This window comes from Loxodonta africana, chromosome 23 (genome assembly GCF_030014295.1).
Source record: "Loxodonta africana isolate mLoxAfr1 chromosome 23, mLoxAfr1.hap2, whole genome shotgun sequence".
Lineage (NCBI taxonomy): Eukaryota > Metazoa > Chordata > Mammalia > Proboscidea > Elephantidae > Loxodonta > Loxodonta africana.
The window spans coordinates 66,679,280-66,698,845 of NC_087364.1; the positions used below are offsets into that span (position 1 = coordinate 66,679,280).

The 19,566-nt window shown below is 36.1% G+C and overlaps 2 protein-coding genes across 9 annotated transcripts in view; one reads left to right on the forward strand and one right to left on the reverse strand.

The window, feature by feature from the left end:
- GYG1 (glycogenin 1) overlaps window positions 1-3,328 on the forward strand; it is a 50,627-nt gene extending 47,299 nt beyond the window's left edge. Inside the window, exon 7 of the mRNA XM_064275579.1 lies at window positions 1,380-3,328. Within this exon, the coding sequence (XP_064131649.1) occupies window positions 1,380-1,385 (6 nt within the window). The 3' untranslated portion in view covers window positions 1,386-3,328. The remainder of the gene's footprint in view (window positions 1-1,379) is intronic.
- A 1,053-nt stretch (window positions 3,329-4,381) lies between these two features.
- The window catches only part of HLTF (helicase like transcription factor), a 50,174-nt gene continuing 34,989 nt past the window's right edge, over window positions 4,382-19,566 (reverse strand). For 6 of the 8 annotated variants that reach the window (XM_010595967.3, XM_023555430.2, XM_010595965.3 and 3 more), the window contains 7 exons: window positions 14,956-15,080; window positions 13,909-14,087; window positions 11,759-11,884; window positions 11,307-11,419; window positions 10,818-10,998; window positions 6,908-6,988; window positions 4,382-4,616 (listed from right to left, as the gene is read on the reverse strand). In XM_010595967.3, coding sequence (XP_010594269.2) covers window positions 4,464-4,616; window positions 6,908-6,988; window positions 10,818-10,998; window positions 11,307-11,419; window positions 11,759-11,884; window positions 13,909-14,087; window positions 14,956-15,080 — 958 coding nt within the window. In that variant the 3' untranslated portion in view covers window positions 4,382-4,463. Of the gene's footprint in view, window positions 4,617-6,907; window positions 6,989-7,020; window positions 7,307-7,765; window positions 7,947-10,817; window positions 10,999-11,306; window positions 11,420-11,758; window positions 11,885-13,908; window positions 14,088-14,955; window positions 15,081-19,566 lie in introns of those variants that run through there. The other 2 variants (XR_010319151.1, XM_064275575.1) reach the window with 2 other exon arrangements.

Below are 19,566 nucleotides of genomic sequence, written 5' to 3' on the forward strand. Positions count from 1 at the left end.
GCTATGGCTGCTAACCAAAAGGTCAGCAGTTCGAATCCACCAGACGCTCCTTGGAAACCCTATGGGGCAGTTCTGCTCTGCCCTTTAGGGTCACTATGAGTCAGAATCGACTCAATGGCAACAGGTTTTTTTTTTTTTTTTTTTTTATTAGCCTTACGAATCAAAGTGACAAGTTTGCCATAGCAAATAACATATAATGTGCATAAAGGTGTCAAGTTATGAGGCTAGTAAGTCACTGCACTAGGCTAACAGTTTTCTTTTCCTTCCTTGATTTTCCAAGGATACACCTTAATAAAGGTGAAGTATTTAATTTTCCATTCAAAGGCACACAATTATACTGCAGAATATTTTCTAGGGAGCCTAAAGTACCAAGGGATAGATGTGTAAATATGCAATAACTCAAATTACAAGAACATACTTTTGTAGAGGTGCTCCATACGTTTACTTTATGTCTTATGACCAATGGTGGGTATAATATAGCTTTTGGCTGAGACAAACGTAACCACACAAAGGTCAGACCCATGCCTCTGGGGATTAGCTCCACACTTGATCAAGGCCTCAATGTTTACGTCTCCTTACTTACAGCTAGAACTGCAAAAAGTGTACTAAATCTCCTTCACAAGACCATTTTCTCATGAAATATTTACTTTCTCTTTAGCAACGTACTGATACCAGTGCAAAAATTTTTAAAAACCTACAATGTGTTCTTAAGGAATAACCTCTCCTCCCTCTCAACAAAAAGTATAAATTAAGGTTTCAGGAAGCCATATCCGAGTTAACTGACTTTATTTTTAATAAATGGGCATGCTGAAAAGACTTTCAACAATGAAAACTTTACTAAAACGTTAAGTCCCTGCCTTGGTAAACACAGATTTAACACTATGTCTTTTTTTGACAACTTGTACTATCACTTCTCATCACATTAAATACTCTTGAAATAAGTCAACTGTGTTTCAAATATGCAAGGTAACTCCCTAGAATTTTTGTTTCATCACTAATCTAAGAAATCATTTTGACATTTGCCATCCTTCTAATTGATGTCCCAAAGTAGTCCAGTTGTCTTAAAGTTTTGGATACTTAGTTCACGTTAATGGAAGTGACCTGTACAACTTCCATTTACATGAAATTATATTATTAAAATTACATTCCCTTTTCACACAGAAGTCAATTTTCATATTTAGAAGCAGAAATGAGTAAAAATCTATCAGAAAAAAAAGTGTTGAGCAGGAGCTGGAAAAGAGATAAGGAATCACTCATTTTAACTAGTAAAAGATCTGATTGGAAACTATAAATCATCCTTTTGAAAGCAGTAAATTATTAGTAACTTAGCTGTCAAAAAAGCTTTCACCCAAATATGCACTGTCTTTCTCCATTTTTAGCTTTAAGGATTCATATAAGACTCCCGCCCTTTATTATCATGAGGCAGCAGTATGAACAGATGAACCTGGGAGAAAACGCCACGTCTGCTGACAACCGAACACTCCCCTCAAGGGCGGGCACGGCTGCAGGGCAGCAACTCAATCATTATTCACAGCTCTCGGTATTATTGGCTCTTTTTATTCAGGGGAAAAAAAAAAAAATGTTGCCATGAGTCAGTTCTGACTGAAGTACCACACAAATGAGGTATCAAACAGCAGAATGTAGAGCTTGTAAGGAGGTAATACTGCAAACATACCTACATACTTAATGATGAATTAGGCGGAGAAAGCTGTTATTCTCTCCTGTATTATACCATTTGTAGATATTTTAAAGTTAACGTAGCTAAAAACTTAAAGGATAAACATTTGAGTTCTTGTTAATGAGACAGAATTTGCCCACGTGTTTTTAATGTCTGTCATCCAAAATCTAATAAATAAAACTTTGGCAAGTACGGTAAATAAAATGAGGAACAAAACATACACTAATGTCCTTGACATCCCCCAAGAGAAAACATACACCTGAGGATAATTTCATTGGTACTCACTGGTAATAAACTGCTTAGGAGTATTTTCTTGGTTGACTATTTCCCATCCAAGAGCTGTAATTAGAAATCTACAATGATCCCGAGTGTCACCTGTTAATACCACTATATGTAGAAATCATCAGAACTCCTTTATTGCAGATGAGGAAATAAAAACCTGAGCCAAGATTTTTGAAGTTTTGAAGATCAAGGCATTTAAAATAAACTTTAAAAATTTATATACTCTAATTTCTGACCAAGAAATCCAGTCGCAGTTAAATTGAGCAAAACGAAAAAAGGTGGTGGGATTACGAGTAAATTATTCAGTTAATCACAGTACTTTTTTCAGTAATTATGCAAAATAGACATCTTCACAGAAGTATATTTAATGAAAGATTAATTTTTTAAAAGATGAAGTAGTCATTAAAATTATGGAACCAAATAAAAATTTCTGAAGTCTTTATTGATTTTAAACTTAAAATCCAGTTTGAACCACAAAATTCAGTTTGAACCACAAGCGTGAATACAGTATTTTCAATATATTTCTGAAACTATTATTCTACTCAATCATGAAACAGAATTAACAGCATAGCATAATGTGAAGTTTTCATTCCAGTAGTTTACATGTTTTCTTAGAATTAAAAAACAAAAAACAAACAACAAAAAAAAACCCCACCATTTAACAGAAGTATACAAAAACAGAAAGGCATTTTTTAAATGACTTGCTGAACTTATCGTTACAAATGTATTTAAAAGTATAACTCTGCAAATGTTTGGGTAAAGAAGTCTTTACCTTTATAGTAAGTTTTTGAGGCTTTGCCTTTTTAAGCAAACAGTAGATTGTATTGTTTTATGCTGAAAACTCTTTTTATACTTAATCCCACTGGATTATTGATATATAGAAAATTCCCATTTCCATGTTGTGTGAGATCCCAATCAACCTGATTTCCTTCTGTCATGCAGATTGGGACCCATATGCACTATGTTAGGTAACTAGGCCCAAAAGGTAAGGCATTCCCCTACTGCTCCTAATGCAAGTGGACCAACCCCAAGTTATCATTCCACTCTTATAACTGCAGAGAGATGTATTGGTCCTTTTTCATCAGCACCCCCTTACGATGCTGCCAATGTTCCCTTGGAACAAGAGACTGGGAACAGAGAGGAGAGGACTTAGCTGGTGACGGGCCTGACATACCTTCAGTGTGTCCCACACAGCACAACACTGCCTCCAACCCCCTCTAATTCCAGTAACATCCCTTCTAACAGTGTAAGTAAAATCTAAAGTGTTCTTAAGTCTGTATCATCGAGCACAAAGCTTCTCTTGTTACAGAAAGTAATCTTTCTTTGGATTAAAAAAAAAAAAAAAGTTTCCCTTAAGGAAACACCACCAGTGACTACCTAACCTGATCCCTAAATTTATCATCTTAATTGTTTGAAATGTGACTCAAAGAGTCATGTGGAATTGTGTGGCATCTATCGTTAATTTGCATATTAACAAAAAGTAAGTAAAAGATGACTAATTCTATAGGTAGATGTAAGAATGAATTACTAAATTCCAAAACCAAATTCTCATTCTAAACACACATGAAGAAATTTTCACATTCAGGATTAAGATGCCTTTAAGGGCTGAAATGACCTTGCAGTATTCCAGCCCAACTTCCATCCAGATATCATACTGTCCACATACAGCAGTCTTCTGAGTTATAAAAGTTTATAAAGGTATTTCCCCAAAAACCTATATAAATAAAAATTATCTATTTATAGAAATATCTATTTAGCAAGGCATAATTTAAATATTCAAATGAAACTGGGTAGAACTGGTTTTCTCCCACATCCACAGACTGTATTTTACACCTTAAACATCAAGTTACATTTAAACAGTGACTATAGTACCTCCTGACTAACATGGAGAAATAGCGCTATTAGCAGCCTCTAATTTTTCCATGGACATAAAATTACAAGCAACTTGCTAACCTGGACTTTGGTCTCTTATATAAGGTTTGGTTCTGGAATGCAAATATGGTTTCCGAAAACCCAATAAAGTCAATCTCTTGTAAAGTCAATGTATATATTAATCACTGACAAGGACTGGGAGTCCACTGCATCACAAACGGGAGGCTCTGGTGAGTAACCACGCATGTCCAACATAGAAAATAACTCTTTACTCGGTCAAAAGTATAAAAGATTTGACCTCATTTGAAATATGAAAAAGCTGAGTACCTGGGAGATATATGAAAATACTCAGCATAGGTATTATGAAAAATTGAATAACAAAGTAACAGTTTTTTCTCAAAAAATTATTTTAGGCCACAGTATAGAACAGAACTTATTGCTATTTGGAATATCATTAAAAATAGAATCATGTATAGAAGAGATTATGTGTCAAGAATACCTCTTCCCTAATATAAAATATGCCCCTTTCAGAAGACATACTCTCTAGGCCTCATTTCTAAAACTCTGCATTTTTCTCATTTCCAAAACCTCTGTATGTATATCCAAGCTGACTTTACTAAAACTTCCCAAATTATAAATCGATTAAAGTTTTGATTTCATTGATTTTAGCCTGCTTCACTTCATTAGCATTTGGCTTTTTAGCTCCAAAAGCTCCAGCTGCAAGTTCTCTCTTCGTGTTTTGTATTTTCAGCATATTTTCTTCAACAGAGTCCTTTACAATGAACTTTAAAAAGAAAAAAAAGGGGGGGGGGGGGAGTTAAATTGGTTAAATACTTTAGGTCACTATTTAAAATCTTCGACGGAAAAAAAAAGCACTACTAAGAAAATGACATGAACTATTACTGAGAGGCATGAGGATAAATATGCTAACAACACTGTGACTAAAAAAAATGAAAGAAAAAGAAACTGGATGGGAACATTGGTCTACGATAAAGAAATTTGTTTTCGTACAAATATTACAGAGCTTTTAAGAATGTATAATAACAACCTATTGGAAAACTGGTTTAGCACCCCTTTTTCTCATTATAATGAAAATACACAAATTAACTATATCTGAGCATTGCTTTCCCTTATCACTCCACATGATTTTTCTATATAAAGAATATGGCCTTAGGGCCAAAGGTACATCTCATAACTCCATCACCAGAAAAGAACAGCACAAAAAAAGAAAACTATTTGGGTAACTATAAGTTACAAAGATAAATGCAAAACTGTAACTAAAATTATTAGTAAAATGATTTTAGTACTACGTTTTTTAAAAAAATAATTTTTCCAGGAATGCAACGATGAGTCATTATCCAGTATAATTCATAACATAAACAAATTACAGAGGAAAAAAACACATGATCACCTCAATAAATGCTTAAATATCTGATAAAATTCAACATTTATTCCTGATTTTAAAAAACCTTCATAAAAACCCTCATTAAGCCAGGAACAAAAAAAAAGTCCTCAACCTTATTAAGGGTATATACCAGGTACCTAAGAAAAACATGCTCCATGTTAAACAATAAAAATATTCTCAATAAAAATAAGAACAAGTCAAAAATTACTATCACTACTACTATTCAACACTGTACAGAGATCCTAGTTACTGTGGTAATTAAAGAAAGACAAGCTGTGTTATAAAGCTTTACTAATATACAGAAAAGATATATAATACAGAGAGACTGGTGATGCTCCTGGATAGGACGCTCCTTATTTATAAAGAAGACAGTTCTCAAATAAGTCATAATTCAATACGATTATAAGTTCCAAACAAGATTTTCAGTAAAGTTCAATGTAAGAGTAAATACTAGGAATAACTGATAGAATTTTCAAAAGGAAGGGTAATCAGAACACTTTTGCCTACCAGGTATCAAAACACACTTGATAAAAGTATAGCAATTATAAGAATATTGTCCTAGAAACAGGAAGAGATCAATGGAACAGAACAGAGTCCACAAAGAGGCCTCTGTAAAACAATGTGAAAACGCATGAATTAGTTCATGATAAAGTGGCATTTCCAGTCAGGAAAAAAGGACAGACTTTTCAAAAAACAGTGATGGAACCAATGGCTCCTCATTTGACAAAAGAATAAAGGCAGACGTACACCCACATTTCACTAACCATCAACAAAACACAAAATAAAATTTTCAAAAGAATCAGAAGTATAGGAGAACAGTTTTACAAATGTTGAGAAAACCTTCTTGTCCTTCAAAGACCTTAAAATCCAGAAGCTAAATGAGAAAAGTTGGTATTTTCTATATCGCTTAAAATTTTTAAACTTTTCATGACAAAAAGCAGATAAACAAAGTTCAAAAATAAGCAAGAGATCATTTCAATTTGCAAAACAAGGGATTCAAGTCAGAATGTATAAAAAGGTTCCTTTATATTATAAACTATATTCTACTCTAACCATAGTTTATACTGTAGCTACGAAAACAGGGTAAAACGTAAGCGTAAATTTGCATCATTCTCATATACCATTAAGCCTGTTTTGAAAGCAACTGGGCAGTCATCTAATAAAAATTATAAATCCAGAAGTCTAGTTTTCTTAATCTAGGTAGTTGTATATGCACAACGTATGTATGATAAATCCTATTACGGCACTATTTGTATTAGCAAAAAATTGGACTGGTTAAATAAATTATGATGTACCCGTATTATGAAACGTACCATGCAGATGTTAAAAAGAATGCATTTGACCTAAATGTACAAATATTGAAAAGTCTCCAGCACGTACTGTTAAGAAACAAAAACGTTCTGCAGAATAATCAAGTATGATCCATTTATCTTAAAAAAAAATTTTCTTGAGACGTATATATAAATGGGAAAAGTATGTAAATTTTCAGTACGGGACCCTGAAGTACATATATTAAACTACTAATGGTGGTTTCCTCATATTTTGCTCCGTGTAATTCTATTTTAATCTTTTATAATAATATATTCAAACATTATTTGTGTAAGTACAAAGAAAAGAGGAAAAAAACAACATTTCAACCTAATCTTACAAGTGATGGTTTAAGAACTCACTTTTGTGATGATAACTTCTTGCTTCTGGCCAAGTCGGTGGCACCTGTCAAAGCACTGGTCTTCGGCAGCGGGATTCCAGGCCTGAGAAGAAGAGGAGTCCTTTATTCCTGCCCCGTCTGGGAGAGCTGCCAAGTCCTTTCATTGCACTGTCCAACCTTTTCCTGACTGAGATACTGACATTACGACCCACTGGAAAAAAAAAACACTGCCTTTCCCGCTGCCATCACTGCCACGACAGGCAGGTCCTCTCATGGCTGTCGCTGCACTCCATTGCTTCCAGTATGCAGTCAAGGGCCTCGCACACACACACACATAGGAAGCACCCAACATAAATATTTGCTATTAATCATTTCTTCCTGCTTTGTGGTTTTTATGTTTTCATTTTAAAGCGATTCGCATCTGCTTAACAGAAAAAAAAAGTTTACACATCCTCTTAGATGACTTGATTTACATCAGAAAAAAAGACTCAATTCCTTGGCCCATTTATAAAAAGTTCTCTCTGCTTTGGTTGGTCTTTGGTTCTTTTTTCTTTCACTCTCCTCCACTCATGAGATAAAATTATAAAACAAGGTTTCAGGAATAACAAAAGTCCTAAAAATTATTTTAAGACTTTTTTGATATAGTTTTCTATACCTGCATTGGAAATTAGTTTGACTGCAAAACTGAGCTAAAAAAGTAACATTAGCAAATTAAACTTTTTTATCATGAGAATGTCTTGAGTTGAAAAACAAACAAGAGGTAGAAATAACCAAAAAGACAGAGAGTTCTTCAATCTAGAAAGAGAGTTAAGTAGTTCTAATAACAGAATTGTCTGGATGTTGTGCTGTGTGCCAGCAAGCTGAGCTGACCCCAACTTACAGCGACCACAGGACAGAGCAGAACTGCTTCACAGGGTTTCCTAGGCTGTCGTCTTCGTGGAAGCAGACCTTCAGGCCCTTTCTCCCTCAGAGTGGCTGGGGCTTCAAACAGCTGACCTTTCGCTTTGCCACTGTGCCAACAGGGCTCCTAGTATCTGGACAGGATCATTACTTTTCCCCTCCTCAATAGGTTAAAAGAAGAACAAAATCATAGCTGTATATGTAACTGACGTATTTATAGTATGATTTATAATTAGGCTAACTTTTTGTTCTTTAATTCTCTTGAAATCTATGGAAAGGGAAAGTTTTGCTATTAAGAACATACTTAGCTTATAACTTTCCCAAACTGTCAGGTTTAATATTTTATATTTCACAATTGGATATGTTTTAAACAGCTGTACCAAGAGCCCAGGTAAAATGTTCTTTTTGGTTGCCTGTATTTCATTTAGGAACATGATAATGAGTTGGGTATACGTAAAAAAAAGTATGACTACCAGGTATCAAATAATTTCATGATAATAAAAAACCGATAGCTTCCATTTTCTGACGTAGGCTTAAAGGAACAATTTTAGCTTCACGAAAAGCTCACAATGGAATATCAAAACGTCACGCTAACCCTCATGCAGTGCTCCATATGAAAAGGAAAAAGATTTTCATGTGCAAAAAAAACCCAATTTTTTATTGACTTGTACTATTTTTCTGGAGCCTGGCTTTCGTTTTGTTACACAGAACATTGGAAAGCTTGAAAACCTCAGTGAAAAACAATCAGGTTACTACAAAACTGCCAAAACATTCTAAAAACTTTTTAATTGTTCAAGAGTTTACTCTCTAATCAACTTTATAATACTAATTAAATTACACTATTTTGATATTAAGCAGCCTGTTCCTTATCAGGTCCTAAGACGGTAAAAAGCAGAAAATAATTTGGGAATCTGTTCCAAAAATCAACTTCCAGGATATCGTGGGGTTAGTTAACATGTAACTTAATCTGCAGTTACAATGGATTTTTTAATATAACAGCCAGAAAATACTAAAATCCTAACAAAGATTTAAAACTTCACCCAAGTTACTAAGGCAAGAAAATACAATAGACCACTGCCATCCACTACATCAATCGGAAACTCATTAATGCCTGAATATGGCTCTAGTCATAAACTTCCCAGGAAAGGTTATTCCCAGTTGAGAAAACAAAGCTTTGGTAACATTTACACGCATCAACTAGGTAGCCTCACCTGAATAGCTCAAATCTGAATCTCAGAGCTCTACATGTTATGAATATTCTGAGTTTCAGGCAACATGCTTTAACACTACAAATTTTAAATCTGTGAAGCACCAAAATAGTATGCCCAAATAGTACCCAGCGCAAATTAAAAACTAAATTAGTACCGGGTGCCTCCAGCATAAACGTTTCCTAAGTACAATCAGAACAAGGCACTCCTATGGGGATACTCTGGGTCACACAGCTGGGGGAGTGAAAGTCAGATTGAATTTTAGCTCCCATTCTTACCCTGTGTTTGTACCGCACAACAAGTGGTGACACTGTATTAGGTACTAGAATTTAACCAGAACATTCCATAGTGGTATTTCTAAAATTGTGATCCTGGACTGCCTGCACCTCAATCACCTATATTAAATGTTCAAAATGCAGTTTCCTGGGTCTCATCAAGAACTAAATCTTTTAGACAACGATGCTGGTGAGGAGTGAACTTCGTGGCTCAAGTACACAAATGAGACTATGGGGGTGACTCCTGCCTGGTGGCGAGATGAGAAGGCAGAGGGGGACAGGAGCTGGCTGAATGGACACGGGGAATACAGGGTGGAGAGGAGGAATGTGCTGTCCCATTAGGAGAAGAGCAGCCAGGAGTACACAGCAAGGTCTGTGTAACGTTTTGCATGAGAGACTGACTTGATTTGTAAACTTTCACCTAAAGCACAATAAATAAATTAAAAAAAAAAAAATCTTTGAGGGCAGAGTTCAAAAATAGAATTTTAACACAATTCTTATGCACATTAAAACTTCAGACCGCTAACACCATGAAGATAGATCACTATTTTGTCCTTCTCATTTACAGCCAGATTCCAGGTGCCTGACACAAAGCAGGATCCCATTTGTTGGCTGAATGAACCACTTTCCTAATTCATTAGTTAATAGACACTTATATACAGAACGGAAACCCTGGTGGCATAGCGGTTAGGTGCTACAGCTGCTAACCAAGAAGTTGGCAGTTCGAATCCGCCAGGCACTCCTTGGAAACTCCATGGGGCAGTTCTACTCTGTCCTACAGGGTCGCTATGAGTTGGACTCGACTCGACGGCAGTAGTTTGGTTTTTGGGGTTTTATATACAGAATAGTACATAAACTAGTTAAATTAATAGATACTCTACGTATAGAAGTAGAATAGCATATAAACTAGTTAAATTAATACTTATTCTATATACAGAAGAGAAGTAGAATAGCATATAAACTAGTTAAATTAATAGGCGTTTATTCCATACACAGAAGAGAAGTACCATAGCATATAAACAGTTAACAACATGGACTCTGATCCTGGTTTAGTGTGTTACTAGTGCTGTGATGCTGGGTAAGTTATTTAACTTCTCTGTGCTTCAGTTTCCTCATATGTAAAATAGTGATGATAATAATAATAAACTAACGTGAGAATTTCAGTTGGCATATGTAAAGCACTTAAGGGAAAGCCCCCAATACACATTTACTAATTTATTCTTATGAATTTCTAGTTTGCCTAATAAGAATTTCTGTAATGACAACTATGAGCGTTTTTATCAAATAGTGAGTTTTTTTTTTTTTTTGAAGGAAGTAGAGACAGTTAATATCCTTCGCTCTCCACTGCTAACTGAAAGGTCATTGGAGGTCTGAGTCCACCTTAGAGGCACCTTGGAAAAAAAGTCTAGGGATCTAGTTCCCCCAAACTGGCATCTGAATACCCTCTGGAATACGGTTCTACTCTGATACATGGGGTTGCAGTGAGTCACGGTCAACTCATCAGCAAATGGTAGTAATAACACGGCTAAAAGCCCACTAAACTACTTACCGGATCCATTAAAAACACTCGAGAAGCTGCAGAAAGATTCAAACCAACTCCACCTGCTTTTAAAGACAGAAGCATGATAGTTGGAGATCCTGCTTCAGTATTTTGAAAACACTGAATTGATTCAACTCTTTTCTTTTGGGCCATAGAACCATCCAGACGAGTAAATACGAATCCAGAGGCTCTATTTGGAGGAAAGAGAGACAAGTTGCACTTACTACACTATAATAAATATTAATTAATTACAAATGCCTTCATTTAATTTTTTCACTCATTTAACAAATGTTTACCAAGCACCTACTAGTATGCCAGAAAATTCAGAACTTAATCTTTAAAATCCAGAAAATACCCTTTATTGTGATTTTGAATGTTATTTTAGACATATGAAATAAACAAAAGCTAGTAAAACATTAAATAATTCTATTTCTGTTCAAAATCAAAACACTTAGATAAAATTCTTCCACTCAAAATGAGAAACACTTTTGAACTTACTTAAGTGGTGTTTCTATTAAAGAGAGGAACGTTGTAAATTGAGAAACAACTAAACTTTTTATGTTGGGATTCTTCGTTCTTAAGTCAATCAATGCATGCATTAAAGCATTAATCTGAAAAAAAATTAAAGAACCCATTATTCCATTTTGAAGTGGCAAAATACATTCAAGTTTGTATCTGTTCGTTTATTATAAAGAGAAAGGTCCCGACAAATTTCCCTAAAATAAAACCTTGAAAGACTGCTAATTAAAGCTGCAAGGATACTATAATAATCTGAACTCTTTCTCTCTCCTCTCAAATTCACTGCCAGAAATAAACAAAAAGCTAGTACCTACCAATATACCGTAACAATCAAACAACAGAATTAAAATAAAAAACAGTATTTTTACACAAGGTGTGCATTTCCTTATATAAACCCCAAATAATCAAATATGTGCACATATGTATCTTACCTTTGAACTGGACATCCATTCTGTACTAGTCATCTTCTCAGTGTTGGATACTAATTCTTCTGGAGGACATTCTAATAAATTGTTTCCATCTATATTATTTCTGCATAAAGGGCATTTAGCATTAGGCTGTATAAGAAAAAACAAAGTATGTGTGATATTTATCACAGAACGGCAATGTAACTTTGTCTAAATATTTTTTAGAAATATGGTAAATTTTATATCCCTAATAGCTAGCATTTTATTAAACCTTTATTACGCTAATACATTTGAGATAAATCTGTATATGTTGAAAATCAAGATGTACCATCTAATGTACTAGGTGGGATTGTTAAGAAGTATGCTGTCCTGATGGGCAGCGAGAGCTTGAAACCGTGAAGATACCATTTGCAGGCAAGTTAAAAAAAAAAAAAAAAAAAAAAACATGAGTAACAGTTTCTTGAACCTCACTACAACACATCGCACTACTTAAAACTATTATTTCTTTCTTAATGTCTTATATAGCCAGTCAAGATGTGTTAAATTCTATTGGGTTCACTCAGTGTAACATCTATTATATCCATGTCTACCAAAACCTGAGAAAATTGTATCTGAGGTGTACGTTTTGCTGTGTATTTTCACCAAAAAATATCTTAAATAACTAGATACCAAATACCATTATAACACGGATTCTGAAACTAAAACTATGTCAGAAGTCAAAACACAGTGGGGTTACTTCAGGGAAGAAAGGAGAGGGTAAATGATTAGGACAAAAGAAGACCTGTGTAGTAGGTACATGGAGGTGTTTATCTCATGATAATTCACCGAGGTATACCATGAGTTGTGCAGTTTTTTTTTTCCAATATGTACGTTACATGTCAATTAACCCTTTGGTTGCCAATGGGACATTCAGCCCCCACCTGTGTCTTACGCCTCGGGGGTTTCTTGGAAGGCTGTTTTCCCGCTTACAGTGCATATGCTGCTGCAAGGCCAGGACCTGTACAGTTTCCAATGGAAAAAATGGGCATATGCCGCACATCACTGTTCTTACGGGATGCTGCATGAGGTGTGTACGTCTGAATTTTTGAAAACCTTCCATGGGACACATATGTCCTGTGGACTTTGTGAATTGAGTATGTGGGACACATATGTCCCTATCGACTCTAAGGGCAGGATTTGTGGGGTACAGTTAGAAAAAAATCCGTATTACCTACCCAAACTTCAGGCAAGCTCAATGATGCAGCATGCATTCCACTAATGAAAAAACATTGTATCAACAAAAAATTCAAAGCAGGGAATAACTGGGTTACCAAAGCGTTTTAAAAAGGTTTTTAAAAAATCCTATGCTAGCTAAAGGGCTGCTTAAAAAATTAATCTATCTCACAAAAATTCTACCAGATGCAAGAGCCTAGACCGATACTACCCAATACAACAGCCAACAGAAACATGCAGCCATTATGCCTGAAATGGGACTGGGCCAAATTGAGATGTACTGCAAGTTTATAATACGCACCAGATTTTGAAGATTAAAAAAAAAAAAAGCATACAAAGTACTGCAACAGCGTTTATACTGATTACATGTTAAATGGTAATATATATACACATTGGATTAAGTAAAATGTATTATTAAAATTAATTTCACCTGTTTCTTTTCACTTTCTTTTAAATATGGCTGCTAAAAAACCAAAACCTGTTGCTGTTGAGTCAATTCTGACTAATAGTGACCTTACAGAACAGAGGAGAACTGCCCCACAGGGTTTCCAAGGAGCGCCTGACGCATTCGAACCGCTGACCTTTTGGTTGGCAGCCGTAGCTCGTTACCATCACACCACCAGGGTTTCCAAATATGGCTGCTAGAAAATTTAAAATTACCTTGCATCTCGTACTATGGATCTATTTATTAGACAGCAATGATCTAAATTCTTAGTGGAACCAGTATATGGACTATAAAAGGGTATTTCCAAGAAATAATGTCTTTCAAAAAAAAAAAAAAGTCTCTATACGTTAAAATGAGGGCTTATTAAAGAAATATACCACCTAGAAGAACACTGGAATAATAAATTATAAAAAGTGCAAAGTCCAAGTGTAGAACTCCTTAGTCTCCTAAGTTTTCGTTACATTCAGATAAGTTCACCACTACATCAACCACAGTCTATAATGAACGAAAAACCAACCTGCTCATTCTGAATGACTTGGCAAATACAAGGTTTACAAAACACATGTGCACAATGTGTTATCACAGGAGCTGCTAAAGAATCCAAGCAAATTGCACATTCTTCATCTGAACCTGAACTCAGAACTAACTTCATCTTCCTTATTAATTTCTTTCGAAGTTCTTCAGGTGTGTCATCTCCTAGAGAGACAAAGACTGAAAAATTAACTTCAGAGCAAGATTTTTAATATGACAAGTTCCTCTACCTCATACAGTGAAAAGCTTTGCTTGCCAGAGTAGTCTTTAGTCTTTCTCTATCATAAGCAAAAGGCATAGTTTAAATCTGAAATTTTAGGAAAAATTAAGAAGCAAAATTAGTAGGCAACCCACATAATACACCGCAAACAGAAGCATGGTTATATCACGACCTGCACTAGCGCAGAATAAAAGGTAGATCCAATCTGAGTCTTTTGTCCAAGAGTATCTCTCGCTGGAAATCCTAGAAAGGCCGCATCATAATTCCAATTCACTGGTAAGAGAATCAGTGAAGTTCCCGAGTATATTTCCAGCTAAGTCCTATACTAAGAATTATGTTCACTGCACAAAAAAAGCGAACCTCAACACTAGGCCACATTAAAAATTTCTCGTTCTAATTTAAATGTTTCTAACAAATATAATACACCATCTCCTTACTTATTGACTGTCTTGTTGTCCGACATTTCACATTTATGACAACAGTATAAAATCTACTATTCAACTATTTTGCTCATTAAGGACGTAGTCGGGCAGTAACAAACACCGAGGTTCAAGGTGAGAGTAACACTCGCTTTGCTGCTTAAGGTTATGTGTCAACTTGGCTCGGCCATGATTTGCAGTGGTTTGGTAGTTATATAATTTGACAGTTACATATGATTCAACTTAGCGGTTGTGTGATCCTCCGTTTTTTGTGATCTGATGTGGTCATCCTCCATTTTCACATGACAATTTCACACGACGATCTGGTCTTTGGAACCTAACTATGTCAATAAACAATGAGAGGGTATAGTATAAACCAGTCACATTTAGTTACCTGTGGGGCCACTGGAAGAAGCTGCACTTGTAAGTAGGTGAGTATGACAACAGATCTGCCGTAATCTAAGCAAAAGACCCAAGACGTCTGCGTAGTGTGCCAGGACAGTTCCTTCATTAAAATACCTAGAGGTAAAATGCCAAATATTATAAAAATTTCTAAACAGTAACGATATTTCCTATTCTAAAACAATGATGTAATAATGGTATTGTCCTCCTCTTCTCTGAAAAAATCAATCCAAAATAAGAATGGAAAACAGAAAAGCAAACTCTAACAAAACCGTAAGATATTTATAATAATAAAGCAAAATAGATGAGGGATGGTTACCAATTGCAGTAAAAGCTGGATAGAAAGATGCAGGAAGAAAAATAAAGACTCTATCAGACAAACAAAAATTGAGGGACTCTGTCACCACTAGATCTGCCTCACAAGAAATGTTAAAAGAAGTTCTTCAGAGACAAGAAAAATATATATGTCAGAAACTCAGATCTACATAAAGAAGGCCAAAGTATTCAAGAAGGAATAAATGAAGTTAAACTGAAGTCTTGTGTTTCTTATTCTTAACTGATGAGATATTTAAAATAATAATAGCAACAATACACTGGATGATTATAACTTATGGCTAAGTGAAATGTATGACATCAATGTTATGGGATGAAGAATGAACTGGGAATACGCTGTTATAAGGTACCTATACTACTCATGAAGCAATACAGTATTATTTGAAAGTGGACTGAAATTAATTATAAATGTATATGGCAAACTTTAGGGCAGCTACTAAAAAATTTTTAAAAGAGATAAAATTGATATGCCGAAGGGAGAGAAAATGGAATCATACAAAATGCTTAATTAAAAGCAGAGAAGAAAAAAAAATTAAAAGACAAAAAAGGAACCAAGAACAAGGGCAACGGTAACAAATACCCAGCTTTTTGAAAGTTCACTTCACACCACCGTGCTCTTACAAAAGACCTACATTAGCAACTGTCTCCGCTAACAGAAAGAAACCCGAAGAGGATTTTCATTTTTACAAAAAAGGCGAAAAGCAGAAATAGTGTTCAGCACTTGTTTTGCAGTGAGCCATTACACAGGCAGCGCTCACCCCAAGCAGCGAGAGTGGTGTCGCCACACCCCTTCCCCAGGAACTACACTCAGCATCTGAGCACCAAGCACCACAGCTTTGAACTGTGTGAACATCTGTGCTTTATCTCAATGTATTTTGTGCATCTGTTAGCAAGGTGCGTCCTAAGGTATCAGAAAAGCCTAAGGGAGCTTGTTATTTGGTATGACTTAGTAGGTTATTTTTTGGGTCTGGGAACACTCAAAAATTTTCCCATGTAAATTAATGGTAATTGCTTCTTCACTTTATGCCAATTTCGATTTACGAAAGGTTTCACAAGAATCCTCTACTTTCAGATAACAAGAGAAACCTGTATTGTTGTTGGCAGCCATCAAGTCGATTTTCGACTCATAGCAACCCTGCATGACAGAGTAGAACTGCCTCATAGGGTTGGTTCCACAGTGGTTAAGTGCTCATTACTAAAAGAACGGGCAGCCATTTGAACCCACCAGCCAATCTGTGGGAAAAAGATGTGACAGTCTGTTTCTGTGAAGATTACAGCCTTAGAAATCCTATGAGGCAGTTCTGCTCTGTCATACTGGGTTGCTATGAATCAGAACTGACTTGATGGCAACAGGTTTAATCTTTACAGGAGCAAAATCGCCAAGTTTTTCTCCCATGGAGCTCTTGGGTGGGTTCAAACAACCAATCTTTGAGTTAGCAGTCAAATGTTTAACCATTGTGCCACCAGGGCTCCTTAGTTACAAATATGGTGACTATGGTAGCTATTAACTCAACTACAGGAATTAAAAAAAAGGAATAATCACTTTAAATGTGAATAGTCTAAATATACCAATTAAAGACACTGATGTCCTCCCTAAATACTCTATCAAAACAGCTCCTACATTCCCTATAATCTTTCTCTGCTTTCTTTCCCATTACCTTTTTTTTATTATGTGCCCACCCCCCTTACAATATAAACTCATTGAGGGCAGTCTTGTCTGTTTTATTCTGCTTTAACTCAATGTGCCTGGCACATAGCACCGTTAATAAAGTTTGGTGAATGAATGAATGAATGAATGTGGAGGAAATTTCAAACATTAATTGCAAGATTCTGAACTCTGAAATCTCCTGCTTAGAACCATCTTTCCCAATCTCCTTCATTCATACCAAATCTGCTTAGCACCTCACTGAAGCTCTTATGTTTTGAAGATACCCTACTTTCTCAGGCCCGTCCTTTACTGAGGAGCCCTCGTGGCACAGTGGCTAAGAGCTTGGCTGCTGACCAAAAAACCAGCAGTTTGAATCCTCCAGCTGCTCCTTGGAAACCCTATGGGGCAGTTCTACTCTGTGCTATAGGGTAGCTATGAGTCAGAACTGACTCAACAGCCAATTTTTTTGGGGGGTGGGGGGTGGTCCTTTACTTGCCTCCTATTCATTCCAGTCCCTTTGGTCATTCACATTGACTATGCTCTTGCTGGGTCTATTGAATACCTCACCTTCTACCAATCCCCAATCCTTTCTAATCGACTTCATCAGCCCCTATTCTCAGATCTTGGCATGCTGTTAGAAAGTCATATGGTTAACTTTTTACAAAGGTTATCTAATTCTATATTAAACATCTCTGCCACTCTGAAAACCTTAGCTTTTCATGATAGCTTCAAATCCAACCTACCTTCCTCAAACCCCCAGCGCCTTACTCTGTAGACACCCTTGCTTCCTATTTCACTGATGATGTTCTTCGTATTTCCCCCCACACCAGACATCACTGTCCCCCACCAAGCTCCTTTATTCTTTTGCATCTGTAGTCCCTTCCACATCCTCTTCCTCTAAAGGCAATTACTCAAATGAAACTATTAAAAACCAGATTCAGTAACCAAGTACTCACCCCACTCACCTCACCTTCCTCTTCCTTTTACAGCCAAACTTCGTGAAAAAATCATCTACTCCTACAGCTTCAACTTTTTTGCCATCTACTTACTCCTATAATTTGGCTTATCTGAACCTCATCATTCCACTGAAACGGAGTTTACACCAGGACTTCTGGGTCGCCAAATTAAACAGCCCTTCCTACATCTCTGCACTGTATGACACTGCTTATTAGTCCCCCTTTCTTAATGTGCTGTCTTTCTTGGGACGCTCTAACAGTTTCCTGTACTTTCTTCACACCTGTACCTTTAATAGAACCTCTACTGTCTTCACACCTGTACCTTTAATAGAACCTCATGCACTGGCTTCTCTTTATCTCCCCATTTCCTAAATGTGGACATTGCCTACAGTTTGGTCCTTAACAGGTTTATTCTCTCTCTGTCTCTCGCTCGCTGTTACTTTTCCTCAGTATTTAGATCTACTTTCACGACTTCAATTATCACCACTATAGGAAGAACTCTTATTCGACATGTATCAAGCTGCAGACTTTCTCTCCAACTCTAGTCCTAAATTTCTGTCTGTCAGCACAAGGTCAACTTGACCTAAAACAAATGTTCACCTGCTGCCACCTGAACTCACTTTCATTCTCCCATATACTCCAATCCTGAGACCTCGGTCCATACTTTTATTCCTTTCATTCAATTGTCACATTGAGTAGACAATTTCCTCTTTTGTATCCTGCTGCAAAAACACTGGTATAGGATTTTCGTACCTACTCAACTGACATCGCTGTCAGTTTTGTTTTTCTAAAATTCAACATAGATGAAAACATTCCGTGGCTCAAAATCCTTCAAAACTCTTAAATAAGAAAAAAATTCCTGGCCCCTCACATTTGGTTAAAATCTACCTTTCTATACTCTTATCTCCCACTCTTCACATACCTACTCTGCAGCCACACTGGTCCATTCTCTTCTCCAAACTTGACCCACGCTTTGTGAACTCTCCTCATAAGTCAGAAAATCTAGATTCCAGTCCCAATTCTGCCATGTGTTTCCTAATTTAAAAAACGAAGATAAACAATGCCATTCTATCTCAACGGACAACTGAGGCTGAGATGAAATCACGTGGATACTCTGCCAACTATAAAGCACTACTCTAGTGTAATATTTGTTTTTATTATCATTATGCCATTCTCCCTTCTTGAAATGCTACAAGCAAATCCACACCCATCGTAATCTACCAAAGTCTTAGCTACCCTTCAAGACCTAGTATGAGCCACTTCTCCCACCAAGCTTTCCATTTTCTCTTAGAGACAATTTCATTTTCTTTTGACCATCTAAACCTCTGTGTTTGTATCTCTCCTACAGTATTTGCCACATTCTGCTTTGTCCCAATTATGTATTTTAATTCTAGCGTATCGTGATTTAAGGGCGTGATCTTGCCCCATAATGTATGTTTGCTCAATTTTATCCAATTATCTTGAAATAACTGTGCAATAATCAAAATTCAGCGCCACAGTGACCCCTCCCTACTAACTGGTATGACTTGTAAGTCCCTACGCATCTTTCAAAGTAGACCAGAAACCGATGTTAGCGGTACTAATTCAAGGCAGTCATTTCACAAACTGTGGAACTAAAGAAAGCAAGCAGAGTCAGGAGCAGAAGCAAGCACTGTCTTCTATCAAT